Source organism: Mustelus asterias, chromosome 16 (assembly GCF_964213995.1).
Source record: "Mustelus asterias chromosome 16, sMusAst1.hap1.1, whole genome shotgun sequence".
NCBI lineage: Eukaryota > Metazoa > Chordata > Chondrichthyes > Carcharhiniformes > Triakidae > Mustelus > Mustelus asterias.
In genome coordinates this window covers 47,008,493-47,032,058 of record NC_135816.1, presented here as the reverse complement: position 1 = coordinate 47,032,058, position 23,566 = coordinate 47,008,493, and the positions used below count along the sequence as shown (strand labels likewise).

The 23,566-nt window shown below is 42.2% G+C and overlaps 1 protein-coding gene across 3 annotated transcripts; it reads right to left on the bottom strand.

The window, feature by feature from the left end:
* Positions 1-1,322: 1,322 nt before the first annotated feature.
* gprin1 (G protein regulated inducer of neurite outgrowth 1) lies at positions 1,323-9,210 on the bottom strand. 3 transcript variants are annotated; one of them, XM_078231609.1, is made up of 2 exons: positions 8,209-8,641; positions 1,323-6,534 (listed from the first exon to the last, which is right to left on the bottom strand). In XM_078231609.1, exon 2 carries the CDS (start codon positions 6,408-6,410, stop codon positions 5,163-5,165), a length of 1,248 nt encoding a protein of 415 aa, XP_078087735.1. In that variant the 5' UTR covers positions 6,411-6,534; positions 8,209-8,641; the 3' UTR covers positions 1,323-5,162. The 3 variants fall into 3 exon arrangements, with proteins under 3 accessions (XP_078087735.1, XP_078087736.1, XP_078087737.1); XM_078231610.1 differs by lacking the exon at positions 8,209-8,641 and adding an exon at positions 9,140-9,210 and having other exon boundaries at positions 1,329-6,534; XM_078231611.1 differs by having other exon boundaries at positions 1,329-6,512; positions 8,209-8,275.
* Between the last annotated feature and the right edge of the window lie 14,356 nt (positions 9,211-23,566).

The window sequence follows — 23,566 nt, the reverse complement described above, 5'->3', positions numbered from 1 at the left end:
GAAAAATACATTGCCGTTTCCCATTGAAGAATGATCAATATAGATAACATTTCTGCAATACTTGTCCCCCTGAAAGTGACATCAAGTAATAGCTAGGAATTCATGCTTATCTTCCCCCCTTTGCCTCAATGTCTAACTCAGACTAGGAGCAGCACATTAAAGACAACCACTGGCCCTTTAAATCAAATTTAGGAAAAAAAGACATGTGACTAACTGAAATGCATAACATGGACATTAAGGCCTGAAAATGGACAAAGGGTATCCAAGTTGCTGCAACAGTCCACAGAGTACAATTGCAACATGGGATCTTCCTGGCTTGAAACTCTGAAACAAAGTTTAGCATCGAAGGCTATATTAACATTTGGCTCAGTATAGATGATCAGTTAATTACTGGAGACTCCTAATAGCTGTGCTAAGTAAATAGCAATGAATCTAATTTTTATTATTTGCCTGTTTTAAATGTGTGCAAGCTTGACGCACATTGACGTTAGTGTTACTTAGCGTTTAATATCCATATGGCACAATACTCAAATGTACCTATTACAAAGCACGTAAGACAAAGCAATATGATGTCTTTCATCAGCACATTAGTAACACAGGTGACACACAAGGAAGTGGCTATTTACCTAAAAATAAACCAGAGAATGATGTGAGCCATAAAGAACAAGCTCAAAGGTCGGGTGAGTTACGTAGTTCTGTTCCAAGATATGGCTTATTTTTAGATAGATAACTTCTAAGTTGCGGTGGTCATTATATTTGGAAAACAGTTCAATATTACATACACTCTGTTATGAAGGATATTTCCCCTTCCTTCAAGTCTAAAATTGTGTTAATTCTTTGCATTTAATTTTTGCAGAGATGGAATAGTTGGTAGTTGGCAATGTACACTGAAGAATGGACATGTGACCATCCCTTAGTTCTGTGGAATCCTGAGGCTTCAATAGATGTCCGGAAGACTTGTTTTTCCTTAATAAACAAATAGTTTAAGTTTAAGGTTGTTATGATGTGGAGTTTATTTATTAGCGTCACAAGTAGGCTTACATTTACACTGCAATTAAGTTACTGTGAAAATTCCCCAGTTGATACACTCCTGCGCCTGTTCGGGTACACTGGAGGGAGAATTTAACATGGCCAATGCACCTAACCAGCACATCTTTCAGACTGTTGGAGGAAACCAGAGCACCCGGAGGAAACCCACGGAGACACATGGAGAACGTGCAGACTCTGCACTGGTGGTGACCCAAACCAGGAATCAAACCTGGGTCCCTGGCGCTGTGAGGCAGCAGTGCTAACCAATGTGCCACCAGTAAAATAAAAGGGATAGATACAGTAATGTTTATTTTGAAGCTTCAAATAACATGAAAAATAATTTCCATACAAACACAAGTAGAATAGAGCAGTTACATTGAGTGGACACCTTAACTGCTCAAATGTTACCTAGTACACAATTGAGAACATTTGGGATAATAATTTTTGTTTTCTTTTTCCAAAGCATGAAGAATTCATGAAGAAAACAATAGAATTCAATGAATACATCTAAATTACAAAAATCATGCAGAGGCAAGAGGGAAAACAAGGCAAACATTAGGGTGTAGAGAAATGGGTTCATACAACAAGAACGACTAACAAATTGGAATAATACTTTATAGGAATTGAGAGAGCGAGCAAAAACTGAAGGAAAAAAGGGAGAATATTCCAGTGTAGGTCCAAAGATGATTCATCTTAAGGATAAAAATAATTCCAGCATCCTTCCATCTGGACAAGGAGCAAGCAATTCCATTTTAAACGGGTGAGGGGTGGGGGACTGGTGGAACGACTCTTCATATGATGCACCTATGCGGATGGCTTAAGAGGCCAATCCTTGACAGGCAGGTTCTGCTGCAAGTACCACACATGAAACTACCAAGTGTCATTGTGGGTTGGTAATGTTGATGTTGTCAGCTATTGCCAAGCTGCTGTAGCCACCGGTCATCATGGTGGCACATGCCAGCCCACAAGAGATTGCCACCACTTTCCACGGTCGTCAACTGGCAGCTCCCACATGCGATAATTGATGTCTAGGATTGTCACAATATGTTTGCAACTGTCCTTTAAACAGAGCTTGGGGTGTCCAACTGGTTGTCTGGCTTTGGCGACATAACCGTACAGAAAGTCCTTGGTTATATGGCTGTCCTCCCTCCTGCAAACATGCCCAACTAATAAAACCACCCAAAACTTGGGAGCTCTGCCTTTGATAAAGCTGCCACATTTTGCTTTAGTCCTGCCAGGGTATGCCCATAATTCACAACAGACAGTGAAGATGGAAATTGTTGCAGTTCTTTTTTTGAAAGCCTTAAGACATTCATGTTTCACAGTCTAGAGCAAGGTGCTGAGAGCACAAGCCTTAGAAACCATCAACTTGGTCCTAAGGATCAGTTTGATTTTATTCCATATAGATTTCATGATGTGACCAAAGGTGGTAGCTGCTTTTCCTCTGCTATCAGGGGATAGATTGTCTGTCACTGTGGGCCCGAGGTAGAAGAATTTGCCAATCACTGCCAATAGGATATTATTTGTGATCAGAGGCAGAGATGAAACACCTTGTCCCATAACAACAGTTTTCTTGATGCTTATAGTCAGGGAGGACAAGTTACAAGAATGGGAGAGATAGTCCATAGTCTTAGTAGTTGAATTTTTGTGTGGGAGACCAGCACAGCATCAGCAGCAAAGAGGGGTTCCCTAATCAGGACATGATCTGTTTTTGCTTTCAATCTCAACAGATTATAGAGCTTTTCTGTCTGACTGGAATACAAGTAGATTCCTTCCATATCTGTAGGGAAGGCAAGGGTTAGAAGTGTGGAGAAGAAGATGCCAGAGTGGGGGTTAGGACACAGCGTTATTTCATTTCATTCTTCACACAAATTGTTGGAAACGGGACCCATCAAGCTGTACAGTGCATGTGGTCATGGAAGGAGCAGAGGAACTTTGGTGGTCAACCAGTTTTGCCCAAAATCTTGTAGAATCCTGCTCTGCTGATGGTGTTGAAAGCCTTAGTCAGATCTATGACAGTAGAGAGGTACATTCTGTTCCCAACACTTCTCTTGTAACTGGCATAAAGAAAAGATCATGTCCGCAGTAGATTTGCCAGCAGTATATTTCCAGGTACACTCAGCCTCCAAGGGAGCCTTTTAAGTATGACCCGAGATAAGGTTTTTCCTGTGACATTAAGGAATGAGTTGTTGCAGAAAAAAAACGTATTGTATTAATGCTAGTTGTACACACTGCAATACCACAAATTGTTACGCAAGAACAATTCTTACCTGCACTTTCAGCACCAGGATTACAATTGGAAATAAAAAAGATCAAAATAATTTTGGTATCCTTTTCAGATTTTGCTGGGTGTTGTGTTATAAAGAAAGAAATGTACCAACTGCAATGTAACTGTATTCCCATTACTAGCTAAAGAAAAGTGTTCCAACCGAAGAATTACTGATATTTTATTCCTTCCAATTTTTCTGCAGTTTTACAACATTTGAGATTACATTATTTTAACAACCCACGCAAAAAATGTTCATAAGAATGGAACATAAACCTGACCTTGACATATTTTTAAGAAGCAGGTTCTGGCAAGGAGATTGCTCACAAAACAGCAAAGTTTTACAGATAGATATCCATGAATAAAATGAGCATTTCCAGCATAGAAAGACAAATTATAGAAGGAAGTCTACAGCCTTTTCTGATAAGCGGATGGAGTAAACTATAATATTTAATGGTCATTTCTATCCATCCAACGAAGAGTACCCAAAGGATTAATTCAAACATTTCTTACTACATTCAGCAACCACTTTCCTTCAGATTTCTGCTCGTGGGAATCTAAAGGGTCAATAATAACAATATATCATTGTAAAGTGACAAGATACAAAACCTTGAGTATACAATTATGCTACCACACATACCAATCAACAACAGCCAGCAGGTTACTATACAAGGAAAATTACTTCAGATAGTACCTAAACTGAGGTAACTATACAGTTTGGGTTTTATATTTGTTCAATGGACAAGTCATACCCATTCCAATTAGAGCAACAGCCGCACTGGAAAGCTAGAAATAGTTAGAAAAATAGAAACACAATTGTCAAGAAGCAAGAGGATTCTATTCAGATTCTACAAGTTACTGATCTCAAAATACCCTCATAAAATTATGTTAAGCAATTTGATTTAAGTGTTCAGTACGATTTTGATTCTGTTGACAAGGCAACATATAACCAATCACTATTTTCAGCTCAAGATTTAAAATGCTTATTGGCAAATTCTTATTTTGTGTAGATTAAAATGAATTCATCTACTGTATAGAGGATTTAGCAAATTTGTAGTGGCATTTCTTTTTAATAAAAGGGCCATATACTTTTTCTGATGAAACACGATATATAAAAATAAAACAAAAAGCACCAAAACAACGTTTTTAAATCCCAAAGTCCCATTTCCCAATAAATTTGCTTCAAAAAGCAGATATGGATGAGATGGTGCTGTAGTCCATTGAAAACCAATTAATGGCACCACCAGTTTAAAGCTGGGTGTCCTCCGTAATCACGCAGCTCGAGTTCCCCAAACATAACTACATTGCTGTAGGGAGACACCAACTTGAGACTAGCGATTCCCCACACCGGAGGTGGGCTGCAGGGAAATAAGAGGCTGCATGAATCCTGGAGAAATGTCATGAAATCCCTGGGGAACTTTTTCAGAGCAGTGATAATAGATGCCAAGGATCCTCTCTCCCAGCCATCCTACTGCTAGCAGTTGCTTCGCATCACTTAATGGGGAGAAAATAGCACTCAATCTAATTTTTGTTGAACCAACAAACCTATGTGCATGTTACTGTTATGCAAATACTACTGCAACACTAAGAAATGCAGAAGACTACTGTTGAATAGTTCCAATTTAAAGTCAGATAAGACAAAAGAAAGACACTGTAAAATAAATTATCCACTTTAAGAGTATTCATGTTTCCCTTGCTTATGCATTTATAATCGATTATTTATCGGCGAGGCAAATTAATATTGGTGATTTATAAACTTGCCTAGGTAAAACTGGAAAAAGGTTGGGAACTGAAAGAAAATATGCCAAAGAAACACAAACTTTTTCAGGTTTCATGATCACAGTCAATGGTCCAAATCTAACCTACATCATTCTGCTGCAGTGCTTCCACGAGCACAGCACTGTGGACTTCTTATGTTGTGCAGAACTGCTTGAAAAACATTACTTTGCCTTCTCTTGTTCTCTTCCTTCCCCAAAGATCCTTTCAATGAATTGGACTTATCATTTTGGCACACCTCAGGATTTTGTTTGCCATGCTCCTCTATTTGCTTTTCCAAATGTTTCTGGATCGCGAGCCCGAGCACTTCTGCGTCCACGGATGCCCCGTAGACTTCCCATGTCATACCTTTTTCATCCCACTGGACGTCACGCACTGGTTCTGGTTGCTCTTCTTCCATCACTTCCACATGAACCTCAGGGAGTGCGAGCAGCGGAGTCTTCTCTAATGGAGTCATTGGACCAGTGCCTACTGATTTACATTGCACAGTTATATCGACCTGCATCTCAACATCCTTTCGAGATGCTGCAGTAACAGGTGATGGGGTCACCAGACTTGCTGCTGGCTTCTCAACTTCTTGATCTCGCAATCTGACATCAGGAATTTTAAATACTGGATAGTTATCTAATGGAGCCAAAGGGCTGGTAGCAACTGATATCTTTTGCACTTGGATGGCTACCTGGACCTCAGCATCTTGGCTTGTTGGGACAGACTTAGATATCTGTGTAATGCTTTCAGAGGTGTCAATGTCTCTGTCTTTTTGGCTCTGATGATGATTTTCTAGCATGTCTGTATCTGACTGAACGATTGATTCGACGATTATAGGTTTTAATTTCTCCATTAGGTTAAGAGGCTGCTGAGGATTAGTTTCCATTCTTCTGTCCTCTGGCTCACATCCTATTAAAGAGATGTCAGGGTTGGGTTCTGAGGTGTTATTATCCAACTTTGTGCTTTCTTTTATACTTGGGAATATTGCTCTGTTAGTGTCGTCAGTGATGTCACCTAAGGTATTGCTGGACTTTTCCCGTGCCCGCTCCTGACTTAAATCTAAATCTTTGCCCGGGGTGTTACAGTGCTTGTCCATTTCTGCATTGTCACTTTGAGGCACAGTAACGCTGATCTCCCCCAGATGGCTGTTACTTAGATTGCTCAGGTTATTGGCTGTACAAGTGCCGGAACAAAGGGTCTGGCAGTTGGAGTGCACTGCAGCCTTTCCATTTTTCTCTTGGTTTTCACGGAAGGTAGCGATAACGCCAGCCTCTGGCAGACACTTATTCTCCATCTCAACTGGGTCTGACACCAAGAACTGCAAACTATCGAGATCTTTCATAGTTCCCATCTTGATTCATGGTAATGTGGCACTTTCGCTGTACTGCCCAGGTTCTCTCAGTTCTTACAATGGGCTGTTTGTGTTTTGCTCACATCCCCTGGAGACTTCCATCTGAAAACGGAAACATTCAAGTCTGAAAGGGGGGAAAAAATTAGTTTACAAAATTAAAATGCAAATTTGCAAGACACATTATTTAAAAAGTCAGTCATCTTATCTTAGGCAAGAACAAGAAAGTTTAAAATTAAACAAGGGACTTTAATTTAGAAAATATATACTCTCAGGTCATTGTGGCATTCATGTTGATTATTTAAAACAGGAATAATGAATAACAGGACTAACAGAAGATTCTGATCAGCTTTCCTCTCATCACCTTCTGGTCACTCAGCCTTTGACCTAAAATCATCAACCCCCTTGTCTAACATTCCCCTGCCTGCTCTCCCCAAACTACACATACATGGCAATATCACCATACACTTCCTGAACCGCAGATACACAATAATATCTCCCTGAGCCGCGCATACCGGGCACCGTCTCCCCGAGCCGCGCATACCGGGCACAGTCTCCCCGTGCCGCACATACCGGTCACCGTCCCCCCCCCGTGCCGCGCATACCAGGCACCATCTCCCCAAGCCGCGCATACCGGGCACCGTCTCCCTGAGCCGCGCATACCAGGCACCGTCTCCCCGAGCCGCGCATACCAGGCACCATCTCCCCAAGCCGCGCATACCGGGCACCGTCTCCCTGAGCCGCGCATACCAGGCACCGTCTCCCCGAGCCGCGCATACCGGGCACCATCTCCCCGAGCCGTGCATACCGGGCACCGTCCCCCCGTGCCGCGTATACGGGGCACAATGTTGTCCTCCCGAGCCGCGCATTCGGGGCACAATGTTGTCCTCCCGAGCCGCGCATTCGGGGCAACATGTTGTCCCCCAAAGCCGTGCATTCGGGGCAACATGTTGTCCCCCCGAGCCGCGCATACGGGGCAACATGTTGTTCCCCCGAGCCGCGCATACGGGGCAACATGTTGTCCCCCCGAGCCACGCATACAGAGCAACATGTTGTCCCTGAGCCGCGTATACAGGGCAACACGTCCCTGAGCCGTGCATATAGGGCAACATGTAATCCCTGAGCTGCGTGCACAGGGCAACATGTAGTCCCTGAGCCGCGTGTACAGGGCAACATGTAGTCCCTGAGCCGCGTGTACAGGGCAACATGTAGTCCCTGAGCCGCGTGTACAGGGCAACATGTAGTCCCTGAGCCACGTGTACAGGGCAACATGTAGTCCCTGAGCCGCGTGTACAGGGCAACATGTAGTCCCTGAGCCACGTGTACAGGGCAACATGTAGTCCCTGAGCCACGTGTACAGGGCAACATGTAGTCCGAGCCGCATATACAGGGCAACATGTCCCTGAGCCGCACATACAGGGCAACATGTTGTCTCTGAGCCGCACATACAGGGCAACATGTCCCTGAGCCGCATATACGGGGCAATATGTCCCTGAGCCGCATATACAGGGCAATATGTCCCTGAGCCGCATATACAGGGAAACATGTTGTCCCTGAGCCGCATATACAGGGCAACATGTCCCTGAGCCGCATATACAGGGCAACCTCTCCCCGCTTCCCTTCGCTGTCAGCCCAACTGCTCGCAATTTCAGAAGGATTCCGAATCTAAACCGTGAGGTGTACAGTTTCTCCCGCTGCTCTTTCCCCGAGATCAGAAACACACCAAACACTTGTTTGACGAAACGTATCTGCGGGCTGGAGTGTGGAGAAACGGGCAGCGAGCGAAATTGAAGGAACTCACCTCTCCAGCCCAGGGAAAGCCTCTCGCTGCCGGCTTGCTGCTCTTCAAACTAACCCAGCCAGCCAGCCGACTGGGGCGAGCTAGAGAAACGGCACAGCACTGTACAACCCTGCCGGAGATCAGCACTCCCCCTCCAAGCAGACGGATACGCTTCTTTCCTCTGGGTTACTCCTGCTTTGCCTACGGAAGGACTGTTTCACTCAGTGTGGAGGAGGCAGCGAGCAGTCTCCCTGGAAACGTCCTCCCCCCCCCTTTTTTAAAAAAAACTTCTCTCGTTTGTTTCCCTCTTTAACACCTTCACTCAGTCTTCCACCGACACACGAGGCCAGGGTCCCACTCCCAAAATAAAGAACATGACCCCGCATGGGAACCTGGCTTGTTTCAGATTTAAAACAAAGAGCTGCTGGAAATCACTGCTTGCTTGTAATCCCCACCACGCACAAGCGGTGAAACTGCAGGATGTGTTTGTAGGAGAAAGAGAGAGAGAATCTTGCCAAGTGCTAGGGGGGGCGACAGCACCACCACCCTCCCTTTTAACAGCATTTTAGATTGACTTTCCTTTGACCCGAATTGGGGGGGGGGGGCAGTGCCAACTTCCCTGCCAATCCCTCACCCAGAGAAATGTGTGGGGAGTTAATTCTGGCCCTGAATGTGCGGGGAAGGATCGTGTGGGAAAAGGAAAATGGAGATAATCGACTCAATAACAAGCGGTCTTTGTGATGTCTTCCGTGTTCATTGGGGATCCAAGATTCTTAAGCTTAAAACGCTTGAGGCTGTGGAGTGGGAATCACTTGTTTCTATGTTTTGGGGAGTTGGGGGGGGGGGGGGGGGCGGGGGAAGGGGGTGAATCATGAGAGTGTCTGCAAAGTGTTGGAAATTCCAGGCAATCTCCTCGATCACAACCACATGCAGTTAATTAGTAAAGCGATACCTTGCCTTTAAAACCAGCCTAGCAGCGAACGACAGAAACACAAGCTTCTAATGCAGGGCTGAATAAAAGTGGGATGCAGAAAGATAAAAGAGATTCTCAGTGCAGCATGGGTTATTTGAAAGGCTGTGTGTAATTCATGCAGAACCGGAACTTGGGCGTTATGCAATCCGAGCTGTTTCATGCTTTTGTTTTGGTTGTGACAAACATTTATTGACGACAGTGGTTCGATTTTTTTTTTAGTACCTTGTTTTGAACCATTTGCCAGATTAATCGCGATTTAGAGAATGCTCGCGATGTGCAATGTCCACTGTTTCTCATGAATATGAAGTTAGCAGTCCTGTGGTGGAAGTAGCTGGGGGAAGATTTTTTTTTTGAAATGTCACAAATATCGGCTGCAGTAAATGAAATAGTAACCTCATGGCTGACTCGGTTATTAGGTCTGATTTGCAAGCTCCAATTGCCACGAATCTGGGCCTTGAACAGTGGAGGGAATGTAACAGTCGTGCCCAGCAGGGATCTGTTACACATCAAGTGATAAATCATTAGATTAATCAGTGCAGAGAATATCGGGTCAAAGCAGCAATTCGAGAGAATTCACACAGGCAATGCTCGTGTAAACAGTGCGTGTCTTTAAGATACAATAAGAACACATTTTACTTCTAAAAAAGCCAGCCTTTCTGGACGAAGTTGCAACAAATCGTAGGCTGATGGAGGCGTCACATGTATCGATAATGTACAGTTATGTGAATAATTTGAGAGGTCATTCCGTCCGGAAACATAGCAACAAGGAGCAGAAATAGGTCATTCAGCCCTTTGAGCCTTCTCGGCCATTTAATAAGATCATGGCTGATATGATATTAATATCAAATCTGCACGCCTCCCGATTAAAATATCACCATCTTGCTTCCTGACAATCTATCCATTTCTGCTTTAAAAAATATTCAGACTCTGCTTCCACTACCTTTTCAGGAAGAGAGTTCGGAAGACTCAGAACCCACTAAGTGGAAACATTTCACCTCACCTCTGTTTTAAATGGCAACCCCCTATTTTTAAACATTTTAAATTTTTCTATATTCTCCCACATTAGGGAACGTCCGTTCCGCATCCACCCTGTCGAGACCCCTCAGGATCTTATACATTTGAATCAAGCCACCTCTTACTATTCTAAAATCCAGAACAGACAAGCCATGCCTGTCCAACCGTTCCTCATAAGATAACCCACTCATTCCGGATATTACTTTGGTAAACATTCTTTGAACTGCTTCCAATGTATTTACATCCTTAAGTAAGATGACTAATACTGTACACAGTATTCCTGAGGTGGAGATTCTGGATTGGACTGTGGTGGGCACAGTAAGAAGTCTCACAACACCAGGTTAAAGTCCAACAGGTTTATTTGGATTCCAGATGTGGTCTCACTATTGCCCTGTATAACTGAACCATTATGTCACTACTTTTGTATTCAATTCCCCTCGCAATAAATGATAACATTCCATGAACTTTCCTAATTACTTGCTGTACCTGCATACTTGCCTTTTGTGGCTAATGCACAGGACACCCAGATCTCGCTGCATCTCAGAGCTCTGCAATCTCTCACCATTTAGATAAAATGTTACTTTTTATGCTTCCTGCCAAAATGAACAATTTCATATTTGCCCACATTATGGAGGTGATTCTCCCACCCCGCCGCGCTAATTTTCTAGCACAGTTGGGTGGGAGAATCTTACGGCTGGGCGTGCATGGGATTTGTGCATGCATTCCTGCCACGAGCGCAAATCCCAGTGCCAGACCTCCAGCACCGTAAGATCTGCACTGGAAACCGGTGGGAAGATCAGGTAAGTCATTTTAATATAATTTTAATCTGTTTTGAATGTAATTAGTGGGTCCAGGACTGAATTCACCAGGCCTGCTAGCCTCTTCCACCTCCCAGAGTATTTCACTCTAATGGGGTTTACAGTAGGTCCCCACTTTCGGGGAAATATTGGGACGACCTGGCTGGAGTGAATTGGAGCCCCCAGGAGGTCGGGTGGTGTGGGGGTGGTGGGTATGGACACCCTGGCAATGCCAGCCTGTGCCCCTGGCAATGCCCAAGGGGGCAAAGTGCCAAAGCCCAAGGGGCACCTTGGCACTGCCCACCGGGCATGGGACAGTGCCAAGGGGGCAGTGCCTAGGGTGATCAGGGTAAAGATCATATGACCAGGGTACAGGATCACGCTGGTGAGCTTGGCTTTTTGTTCCAGAACTTTCTCATGAGCTGACTGGCAGCCATGTGTAAATAAATGTTACAGTTCTTATTCACCCTAACTGGTGAACAGGAATTGTCACATTTGCAGACTCTGGTCAATGGTTTGAGTGCACTGTACATGAAGTTGGGCACCATCATGAGAACAAACTGATGGCACCCCACATCACTGGTTAGATGTCACTGCCCATAGTGGGAGAGTTATTCACTCCCTAGTCCTGTTCATCCCTGGACCGAGATGCTATGAGTGCGTCCCCTCATCTGTAGGGTGCTGATCCTGGCCACATGCAGCGGCACCTTGATATCGCTGCTGCTGCTCAATCGCTATGAGTAGAAAAGCCAACTCAACTGGCTCCATGATTCTCCAGAATCATGCACTGAAAAAAAGAGAACACCACAAAGTGAGCGATGAGGGTTCCTGACAGAGTCCTGACGTTCAGTCCTCCATGTTTCTGTGACATCCACCCATGCGCTTCACCCTTAGTTAGTGGGCCAGATCCAACAATTTATTCAGTATCAATTCTCTGGTAACTAATTTTCCTGAGTTCCTCCCTCCCTTCCATTTTCTGGTTTATAGCTACTTCTGGAATATTACTTGTATCCTCTATAGTGAACATTGATGCAAAATACCAGTTCAATTCATCTTTACCATTTTTCACCTCTACCCATACCATTTCCACATCCCAGTTTCCTGAATTTGGGTCATCCCTCTGTATTTTCCTAATACCATCATAAACTAATGGAGCCACCCCTCCACCTTTTCCTTGCTTCCTATCCTTCCAAAGTATCTATTACTCTTCAATATTCAAGTTTCAATCCTCGTCCTCATGCAACCATATCTCGGTAATGACAATCAAATAGAGTCATAGAGCTTTACAGCATGGAAACAGGCCCTTCGGCCCAACTTGTCCCTGCCGCCCTTTTTTTAAAAACCCCTAAGCCAGTCCCAATTGCCCGCATTTGGCCCATATCCCTCGATACCCATCTGACCCATGTAACTGTCTAAACGCTTTTTAAAAGACAAAATTGTACCCGCCTCTACTACTGCCGCTGGCAGCTTGTTCCAGACACTCACCACCTCCGTGTGAAAAAATTGCCCCTCTGGACACTTTTATATCTCTCCCCTTTCACCTTAAACCTATGCCCTCTAGTTTTCCCTACCTTTGGGAAAACATATTGATTATCTAGCTGATCTATGCCCCTCATTATTTTATAGACCTCTATAAGATCACCCCTCAGCCTCCTTCTCTCTAGAGAAAAAAGTCCCAGTCTATCCAATATCTCCTTATAACTCAAACCATCAAGTCCCGGTAGCATCCTTGTAAATCTCTTTTGGACTCTTTCTAGTTTAATAATATCCTTTCTATCATAGGGTGACCAGAACTGTTCACAGTATTCCAAGTGTGGTCTTACCAATGTCTTGTACAACTTCAACAAGACGTCCCAACTCCTGTATTCAATGTTCTGACTAATGAAACCAAGCATGCTGAATGCCTTCTTCACCACTCTGTCCACCTGTGACTCCACTTTCAAGGAGCTATGAACCTGTATCCCTAGATCTCTTTGTTCTGTAACTCTCCCCAACGCCCTACCATTAACTGAGTAAGTCCTGCCCTGGTTCAATCTACCAAAATGCATCACCTCGCATTTGTCTAAATTAAACTCCATTAAATCATACATATTTATTACTATGTGTTCTTAGCTCATCTTTTTATTCAAATGCTACATGGATTCAGATACAGAATGTTTAGTTTTATACTTTTATTCTTTTTATAACCTCTAGGCTCAAAAGTTAATTTACTCCTAGATTTGTACCCTTTATCCCTTCCTATTATGGTCTTGTTAATCATTTCTCTTAATAATACCATTCTCTTTTGCCTTTTCTCTGCTCTTTGCTTTATCATATCTTCCCAAATTTGATCCCTTGCCCCCATTATTTAGTTTAAACCCCTGTCCACTTTCCTAGTTATGCATTCACAAGAATACCAGTCCCAGCACGGTTCAGGTGTAGACTGCTCAACAGTGCATCTTCCCCAGAACTGGTGCCGGTGCCCCATGTATCGGAACCCACTTCTCTCTCACCAGTCTTTCAGCCAAACATTCATATCTCTAATCTGATTTGCCCTATGCCAATTTGCAATCCAGAGATTATGACCTTTGAGGTTCTGCTCCTTAATTTGGCGCCTAGGTCCTCATACTGACTATGCAGAACCTCCTTCTTTGTGCTGCCTGTATCGTTGGTACCTACATAGACCACAACAACTAGGTCCTCCCCATCCCTCTGCACAGTTCTCTCCAGCTCTGAGCAGATGTTCCGAACCCTGGTACCGGGCAACTGTTTGGACTCTCACTCTTTGCTACCGAGAATGGTGTCAATCCCTCTGACTATACTATCCCCAATACTATTACCACTCCAGTCCATTTTGCTACCCCCACTTGAATGGCTTCCTGTCCCATGGTGCCAGGGTCAATTAGCTCATCCACCCTGCGGCCCCCACTTTAATCCAAAGAAGCTGAAAAAACCTCAAACCTATCAGTAAAATTATAAAAGCTGGGGCTTCTGTGCTCCGGCCATCTGAGTCCCCTTACCTGCCTCACTCACAGACACACTCTCCTGTCCCTGACTACTCACCAAATCAGAAGACTCTGTCCTACAAAGCCTGACTGCCTCCTGGTAAAAAGAATCCAGATAACTTTCCCCCTCCCAGTATCTGTAGTTCAGACTCCAGCTAAAACAAATAGAAATCTCTCCCAGAATACACTGATGCAGCAGCAAACAGGATTTAAGAATCACAAATGCATGCAAACTTCCTGTTAGCCCACATGTGTACCACAGATATGTATTTTTGGTGACATGCTCAGTTATTGTTAGGCATTGCAGCTTTACAATTGGGTATTGAAGAATGACAGAAATGGAAGTATGAAAGTGTGATCCCAGATCAGAGCTGGTTTTAGGAATATTTCTGAACATTCTGGGGAACAATCACCCAGCTAATCCTGCAACAATCCAGCAGCCTGTTAGCATCACTGAAATTAATTAATCAGGGTAGTTTAACGTATTCATACTGTGGAGATTAATCTTGTGTCTTGCAATACACAATACTAGAAGTAATGCTACCATATTGTAAAATAATCATGAACATTAATATTGACTCCACCATTATGCAATTAAAAACCCAAATACCATACACAAATTGTTAAATTTAAAGTAAGGGGCTTGATCTGATTGTACCAGATCACGATGAAAATAATTGCACTGAAAATGGATTAACTGAAATTATTGAACTACTTTTGTAGTCGTGGCTTCAGTATTATGACTTAGTACGTCAATGATCACCACATTCTTGCTGCAAAAAGTTAGAATGTGAAAGTCTTAAAATTAACGTTGTCAAAACAAGTTAGGCAACATTCTTCCTCCCGGCCGAGTTAACTTGAAACAGATTAATTTGCCATTCATTTAATTGCTGTTTCCCGGACTGCTACTTACAGAAATTGTGACTACATTTAACTAGCTATGAAGGGCTTTGGACATAAAAATGTAAAAGCCATTATATTAAAAGTAAGACTTTAAAAAGATTATTTCCTCCCTGGCTACTCTTTCAGTTTCCTTTTATCTAAAGTGTTTCCATATTTGGCTATATACATGTTGCAGCCCTCCAAGAATTTATCTGTCCACCTTCCTGTGATTTTGTATCTGAACAACTGTGCAAATGTTGTACCTTTCTCGTGATCCCTGCCAAAAATTCCCAGATGCTTTTGGCTAAGTGACGTGTGTCAGATTTGCATAGGCGAGAGTGAAGATGAAAAGGATTAGTAAAGCAAATGTAAAAGGGGATTATTTCAACTATTATTAAAGCTGTAAAAAATATTTCGGCAGGTTGCATATCCTGGTCTTTGGAAAATAACACCTAAAAATCTCCCTGTGGTACAGATGTGGGCAGTAAATCCTGTTTGCTTTTGCATCATTTGCATATAACACATGTAGGTCGATGCTGCTAACAAGAACAGAATCCGACTAAATCTTCATCCTGAGCTGCAAACATCTTCTGTTCAGAGAGGAAAATGTAATTTCCATTCCATAACTGCTTAAAAATGACACGTGTGATGAAGAAAACAGGTTTTGTAGGGATTGCTGACCAAGACCTGTGCATCTTCAGGATCATTTAAAAAAAAGATACACTTAATTGCTGAAGAGTGAGTTCATCTAGATTTGTGTATGTTTTGAAACATCTAGACTTACACCTAAGGTTCAGTGAAGTTACAGTAATTAGTGTGAACAAGATATGAAACGATTACAATTGGCCTAATAGTGATTTGATTTGGTTTGATTTGATTTGATTTATTATTGTCACATGTATTAGCATACAGTGAGAAGTATTGTTTCTTGCGCGCTATACAAAGCATACCGTTCATAGAGAAGGAAACGAGAGAGTGCAGAATGTAGTGTTATAGTCATATCTAGGGTGTAGAGAAAGATCAACTTAATGCGAAGTACGTCCATTCAAAGGTCTGACAGCAGCAGGGAAGAAGCTGTTCTTGAGTGGGTTGGGAGGTGACCTCAGACTTTTGTATCTTTTTCCCAATGGGAGAAGGTGGAAGAGAGAATGTCCGGGGTGCGTGGGGTCCTTAATAGTAAACGTATATAATTTAATAAAGCAGTTGCAAAATGTTTTTGGATCATCCCTAGAGTAGCAAAGTCTGCCATGTATGCTTGGATTTGAAAGTCTGCTTATTGGCTCCAAACTGGGCGGGGAGTGGTGAGGGAGGGGGGGGGAGGGGCCCTAAAAACTGTCATTGCACATAGCAGGTATGAAAAAAAATCAGGAGTATGTTCTGCCATGTATATGTATACTTCTAAAATGAGATGTGACTAGAATCAAAATGTATCTCTTTTTAAAACATTGTAAAATGGCAGATAGACTCAGTCGGTCTAGCTCCTGCTTTGATCAGGTACTTAGTTAAGAAAATAAAGTAAGTGTGAGATACAAGAATTTCTTGGCATGTTAGATGTGAGTTACCACAGCTGAGGAAACAAATAAAAGCCGCGACTGAAGTTTGATATGAGCATTCTGTTGTTCCAAATGATGTTTTATTAGTAACATATTAATTTTATAAAACTAGTTTGCATTTATTATGTGCCTTTATACATCCCGACTTGCTGAAAGGGAGGGATTGTTTTATTATTTCAAATGGAAGTTGCATCCTTTGGCATGCAATTCTGAGAAGAGAATCTGTGCCCAAAGGCTGAACATTTTGGCTCCTGAAACAAATTACTGTCCATAAGTTCAGCTTAGAAAAAGCTGTTTGGGACCAAGTTGATCAACCGAGCAGTGCATTGGCAAAAGGCGAAAGAAGGTTTTGAGTTTGCTCTGTGTACATTTGAATGTTGAAATTAGACCAAAGTCCTCCTCAGCATTAAAGGAAGTTAACCCTTATTGGACGATATTGTATTTGCTGAGTTGTCAGACTTACTTGTTTCATTTTCAAATAAACATTGTGGCCAAGTTTAGCTTTATAATTATCATTCAGAGCAGACTGGTGATTTAAAACATACTTAAATAAAGTGCACAACATTTTATAAACCCAAAGTAGGCAAAAGGAAGCACATTTCCTGTTTAAATGGGGAGAAGAGCCAGTCAAAGGAAGTATTAATTGAAAGGAAAAATAATATTTCAAAAGTCTGAATCATTATTGCCAGACTTCTAGCCAATGATGGAAATGCAGGGGTGCAGTCTTAAGAAATTCAACAATAAAGGGCGACATGGTGGTTAGCACTGCTGCTCACAGCACCAGGGACCTGGATTTAATTCCGGCCTTGAGTGACTGTCTGTGTGGAGTTTGCACATTCTCCCCGTGTCAATATGGGTTTCCTCTGGGTGGCCCGGTTTTCTCTTACACTCAAAAAATTTGTGGGAAAGATTGATTACCATGTAAAATTACCCTGTACCTTAATGTCAGGGGGGAATAGCAGGGTAAATATGTGGGGTTACGGGGATAGGGCCTAGGCGTGATTCTTGTTGGTGCAGGTTCAATGGGTCAAATGGCCTCCTTCTGCACTGCAGGGATTCTATAAATTCACAAACTAGGCCTGGCTGCCTGAACTAGATAAATTGAAAAGCATTGAATTTATATCATAAATTGTAGTCTCACCAATGATGGAAAGTTTTTATATTCTATAACTATCACCTCTCAAGTCTTTTATCAACATAGGAAGATATTCATGCAGTAGTGCATTTATCAGATCAATAGGATGTTCGATTTTTTTTAGTGTACTTATAAATAAGTTTACTATTGAAGTACGAAGTAGTTAGCGGTTGCTGTGAATTATTGTGGAAACTACATTTTCTCTAGAGAATGGAAGAGCTTGTCACTAATTCTGTCAGGTTTTCCATGACTGCTGCTAATTCTAGCAAAGTATTTGTGAACCAGGAGAAAGTAGGTGCAGGGTACATTATGTAAAATGATAGTAGTTGAGATTGAAGGGAACAGTGTTACATTGTCAATTAATAGGTAGATGTTTTCCCCCTTATTGTCCAAAAGCTAACCATAATTATTTGTGGAAGGCGATTTTTAGTATTAATAAATGAGTAAGATGCGTTTTGTACGTTTCAAATTAAACACAATACGCAAGATAATTCACTTACATGGTATGTAAGTGTATTATCTTAGCAATAAATGCTGGCCAGCCAGCGATGCCCATGTCCCACAAATGAATTTTTTAAAATGTAGGTATCAAATTGGTAACAATTATCCTCCAAATTAAATGATCAGATTATAGTAAAACACCATTTGATTTAGAAAATGCTGGAAGATCTCAGCTGGTCTGACAGCATCTGTAAAGAGAGAATAGAACCAACATTTTGAGTCTGGATGACCCTTTGTCAGGGAGGTGAAAGACCATCCAGACTCGAAACATTGGTTTTATTCTCTCTCCATCAATGCTGTCAGACCTGCTGAGATTTTCCAGCATTTTCTGTTTTTGTTTCAGATTCCAGCATCAGCAGTATTTTGCTTTTACCATTTGATTTAGGGCTTTCTTTTTCAAACCACTATTAATTTTAGCTTTAGGAGGCTGTCTATTCAATGATACCTCAATCAATGAAAAACAATAAAGCTCCATTTTGTCATCTGCCACTACAGCTTCTTCGTGTGTTCTAATTAATTCATGTGGACCAGTTCTAATTCAACCTTATTAACTCATAATAAGCAGACTTTGCAGTTTGCCATTGAAACTAATTAATGAATAAAAAGTGTGCATGTCAGGTATCGCATGAGATTCAATTTCTTTGTGCAACCAGAAGCACCAGGCTAAAGCAGAACATATCTTTTCAATATTGCCTATATATTCAGGTTTGCACAGTACACTCCCACATTGCAAAAACATTCACTGTGACGGTTCTTACAAAATAATTAAGCATAAAGTCTATCTTATAACAGGAGTAAATTGTTCAAAAAGTATGTACAGAAGTTGAATGTTGTGCATAATAATGATGAGGTGATTATTTGTACAGATACTGGAGGTTTCATTTCAGTATATTATATCAAGGTTGGTTTGTAATGTGTATTGCTCCTTTCAATGGTTAGAGAGTTACAGGGAGTTTTCCTGCTAAATGCAATATTAGATAGCTGGGGAGAGAACCCAGAGATGAAGATGGGGACAATAGAATTACGCTACATTGGGATTAATTTTTAGCATGTTTTTTGCCAGTGTTACAACCAGGTGAGGGGAGGTTGAATGACTCCCTTCCTTGTCGACTTTCCATTTGACTGGAACAGATTGAAGAAGTTTATAATTGCCAATTCAGTGAGTGTTTATCTGATTACGTGCTCTGATCACAAAATACAAAATAAGACAGGTTTTAATAATAAAAGGATAGCTTTTGTTGTACTTAACTAAGTAGAACAATAAAATAGTATTCCAAATTTTGCACACACACAGATTACAAAGTGGGGAAGGATAGATTAAGCAAGTTAGAGCCTGGCTTGAAAAAAGGGTATATAATTTCTGGACTTTGGTGACATGGCTGACTTCAGGCTGAATTTGGTGGCCCTGACGCTTTTCCTTATTGAGGCGATTTAAAGGATGGTGTAGGCAGATGATCTGTCTGTTCCTCTGGATAGGCTGGTGCTGGGTTGAGTTCATTTAAGAAATCTCTGTCTGCAGCACCTGGATAGTTACAATTAGGAGCAGGTTTCAAAATCTTGCAAGTTTGCATTGGAGAGAGAGAGATGGAATGGGTCATGTTCCTTCAAGGCCTTGGCTGATTGTCCTGTATTGCAGAGAAAATGTGCTTAAAACACACAAAGGCCAGTGCTTGTCATATGGTCAGCTCTCTCCAAACTGACCAGTAATTCAAATAAAGTTTATTCATTAGTCACAAGTAAGGCTTACATTAACACTGCAATGAAGTGACTGTGAAATTCCCCAAGTCGCCACATTCCGGTGCCTGTCCGGGTCAATGCACCTAATTTCAGAATGTGGGAGGAAACCAGAGCACCCGGAGGAAACCCATGCAAACACAGGGAGAATGCGCAGACTCCACATAGACAGTGACCCAAGCTGGGAATTGAACCCAGGTCCCTGGTGGTGTGAGGCAGCAGTGCTAACCACTGTGCCACCATGCTGCAAGGCTTGTGCATTCCAATTGTAATTTGATTGGGTCATGTCTGGGAATTCCTCTATTAACCAAAGGTAGGAGAGTCTAAAACTAGAGGGCATAGGTTTAAGGTGAGAGGGGAGAAATACAAAAGGGTCCAGAAGGGCAATTTTTTCACTCAGAGGGTTGTGTCTGGAATGAGCTGCCAGAGGCAGTAGTAGAAATGGGTACATTTTTGTCTTTGAAAAAGCATTTAGACAGTTACATGGATAAGATGGGTATAGCGAGATATGGACCAAATGTGGGCAGTTGGGACTAGCTTAGTGGTAAATATTGTAGATGTAATGTTTAGTTCCACAGAATTATTGTTGTAAATCATAGAATCCCTACAGTGCAGAAAGAGGTCATTCGGCCCATCGAGTCTGCACCAACCACAATCCCACCCAGGCCCTATTCCCGTAACCCCACATATTTATCCTGCTAACCCCCCTGACACTACGGTCAATTTACCTTGGCCAATCAACCTAACCTGCACATCTTTGGACTGTGGGAAGAAACCAGAGCACCTGGAGGAAACCCACGCAGACACAGGGAGAATGTGCAAATTCCACACAGACAGTGACCTGAGGCTGGCATTGAACCCAGGTCTCTGGTGCTGTGCCACCATGCTGCCCAATGCTGGGCTTTACAGATCATCAGAATACCTGAAGAAATGGCTGATCAAAAGGTGACCCATGTTTGATTAATGAAATCAGATTAGGAGAAAGCTATAAAATAACAGGTGGACTTACTGAGCTAAAGCGGTGGAGAAATAGGCCCATAACTTACGTTAAATCTTTAGGTGTGCAGAGATCATATGCCACACATGGGCTTTGGGACTAAGTGGAAGTCCTAACGCAGACATGTACACTAAAAACGTGCCACATTTAATCTCCCAACTCAGGTTTTTTTAAGTATCCGTGTGGAAGTGCTACGCTGTACCGGCTTAATGAAAATTAATGGGACAATGATAACTTTGCCTGCTTGCCCTGATGTTAGGTAAGTATTTATTCCTGCTTATTTGCCACAGTTATTTTTGTTCTAGCTGCAGCTAGCAGAGGCAGGAGACATATCGGACAGATTCTTTAGGTGGGCTAGTCTTTTGTAAATGTTATCAAAAGATGTTTAAAATGCACAGAACTATATATATTTTTTTAAATTTTGGTTTGTCATGAGGCTTTCATATGTAACTAAGTGGGTTTGCAGTGTCTATAATAAGCTTAAGCTAAAGTTCATTTGGATTTTGCTATGTATTTTAAGCAGTATTGCTTATTTCCATCTGAAAGGTCTCCCTGATGTAATATTGATCCTTACAAGCCTCTTAATTAGTGATTTTGAAATATTACCATGATAAATATGCAGCTTGGTTTAATAATTCATGTTCACCAGTTAAGGGAAAGACAACAACATGTTTATTTACAGGCAAAGGCTATACAGAGGCTTACAACCTCATGACTGCAGCCAGCTCCGGTGATAGTTCTGGAGCAGAAATCCTTGCTTACTGGGGTGAACCCCCAACCTGGTCCCTGATTGGTTTCTCAGGTCATGTGACCCTTAAAGGGACAATCACCACACATGGCTACTTCAAATACTTTAGGAATGTTTAATGCTTTAGATGGCATATGCAAGCTTCCTGTAAGCTGATGTCAACTATCCCTCTAATAGTTATTGGAGAAACCAGTGCAGATTGAAAATTTGATCTGGAGTCATGTTCCACTACTGGTAATTCTGTAAGTGCTTAATATGGTAGATGCTGGGAAATTGTTTCCAATGGGGGGGGGAATCTAAAAGGCAGGGACCAAAGTCTCGGGGTAAGGGGGCGATCATTCAGGATTGCAATGAGGAGAAATTACTTCAGTCAAAATCATGTGAATCATTTTTGAATTCTGTACCCCCGAGAGTTGTGGATGTTCTATCACTGAATACATTTAAGGCTAGGATAGATAGCTGGTCTCTTGGGCAAGTGAAGGATATGGGGAGTCAGTGGGAAAATGGGGCTGAAGCCCAAGATCACCCATGATCGTACTGAATGGTGGAGCAGGCTCGATTGACCATATGGCCTCCCTCAGTTCCTATTTCTTGTGTTCTAACAAAGAATTGCATTCAAATGAGATATATTTGTTTTGGGAGCTGGAGCTAAATTATTCTAAAAGCATCCAGTAAACTCTGAAAGGCCAAGAAACCGATTTATTTAATCAAATCAAGAAATAAATTGTAAATGAGGGATAATTAATCCAAAGATCAGATTGTGAACAGCCCAGAACAAGTTATGTTGTCAGAGGCATGCTTGGAGTTAGGGAGTTCTCTGGTTTCAATTTATCTGGATGTTTGTGCTAAGAAAGTTAGTTGCAGCTTGGAACTGGTGTGTGTGTGCAATTTACAGCTGACTGAAAGAAGATAGCCAAGGTAAATGACAGTGAGATAGGCTGACATTCCGAAGAGTTCACAAGGCAAGGCCCCTTTAATTTTGAAAACAAAAATATTTCTACTTTCAACTGAATGGAAATTTTGCACTTTGAAATTAGACGGAAAAGCGACTTGAAAATGCAAGGACACCTTTCAAGGTGAAGGTGCAAGAGCAAATATAAGACATCCTTGGGTAAGTGTGAAGAGAGGGACATTTCCTATAATTCAACGATCCATTGAAACTCGTTGCTGTCCAAGGAAGATGTTGGACATTGAAACAATTGCTGCCATAGACGGACCCACCCAAAATCTCATGGAAATATGCAATGGATGAAGTGCAACAGACCAGCAACTGCAGGGAGATTGCAAATGACAGAGGGAGTGCCAAGAAAGTTTCCAGCAGACGAAACAGGCTGTGCTTCTTTTTCTTTTGGAAGAAGTGTATTAAGCGGTTCGAGAAGTTGACGATCAGAAACCTGATGTGGAGATGCCGGCGTTGGACTGGGGTAAGCACAGTAAGAAGTCTCACAACACCAGGTTAAAGTCCAACAGGTTTATTTGGTAGCAAATACCATAAGCTTTCAGAGCGCTGCCCCTTCGTCAGATGGAGTGAAAATCTGTTCTCCAACAGTGCACAGAGACACAGAAATCAAGTTACAGAATACTAATTAGAATGCAAATCTCTACAGCCAGCCAGGTCTTAAAGGTACAGATTATGTGGGTGGAGGGAACATTAAACACAGGTTAAAGAGATGTGTACTGTCTCCAGACAGAACAGCTAGTAAGATTCTGCAAGATCAGGGGGAAAGCTGTGGGGGTTTATCTGGACGTTGGATTTATGTCACATTATCAGTAACCCCCACAGCTTTCCCCCGATCTTGCAGAATCTTACGGGCTGTTCTGTCTGGAGACAATACACATCTCTTTAACCTGTGTTTAATGTTCCCTCCACCCACATAATCTGTACCTTTAAGACCTGGCTGGCTGTAGAGATTTGCATTCTAATTAGTATTCTGTAACTTGATTTCTGTGTCTCTGTGCACTGTTGGAGAACAGATTTTCACTCCATCTGACGAAGGGGCAGCGCTCCGAAAGCTTATGGTATTTGCTACCAAATAAACCTGTTGGACTTTAACCTAGTGT

Excerpts from the sequence above, each read along its gene's own strand:
- gprin1 (XM_078231610.1), bottom strand. The coding sequence starts at position 6,410 with ATGGGAACTATGAAAGATCTCGATAGTTTGCAGTTCTTGGTGTCAGAC.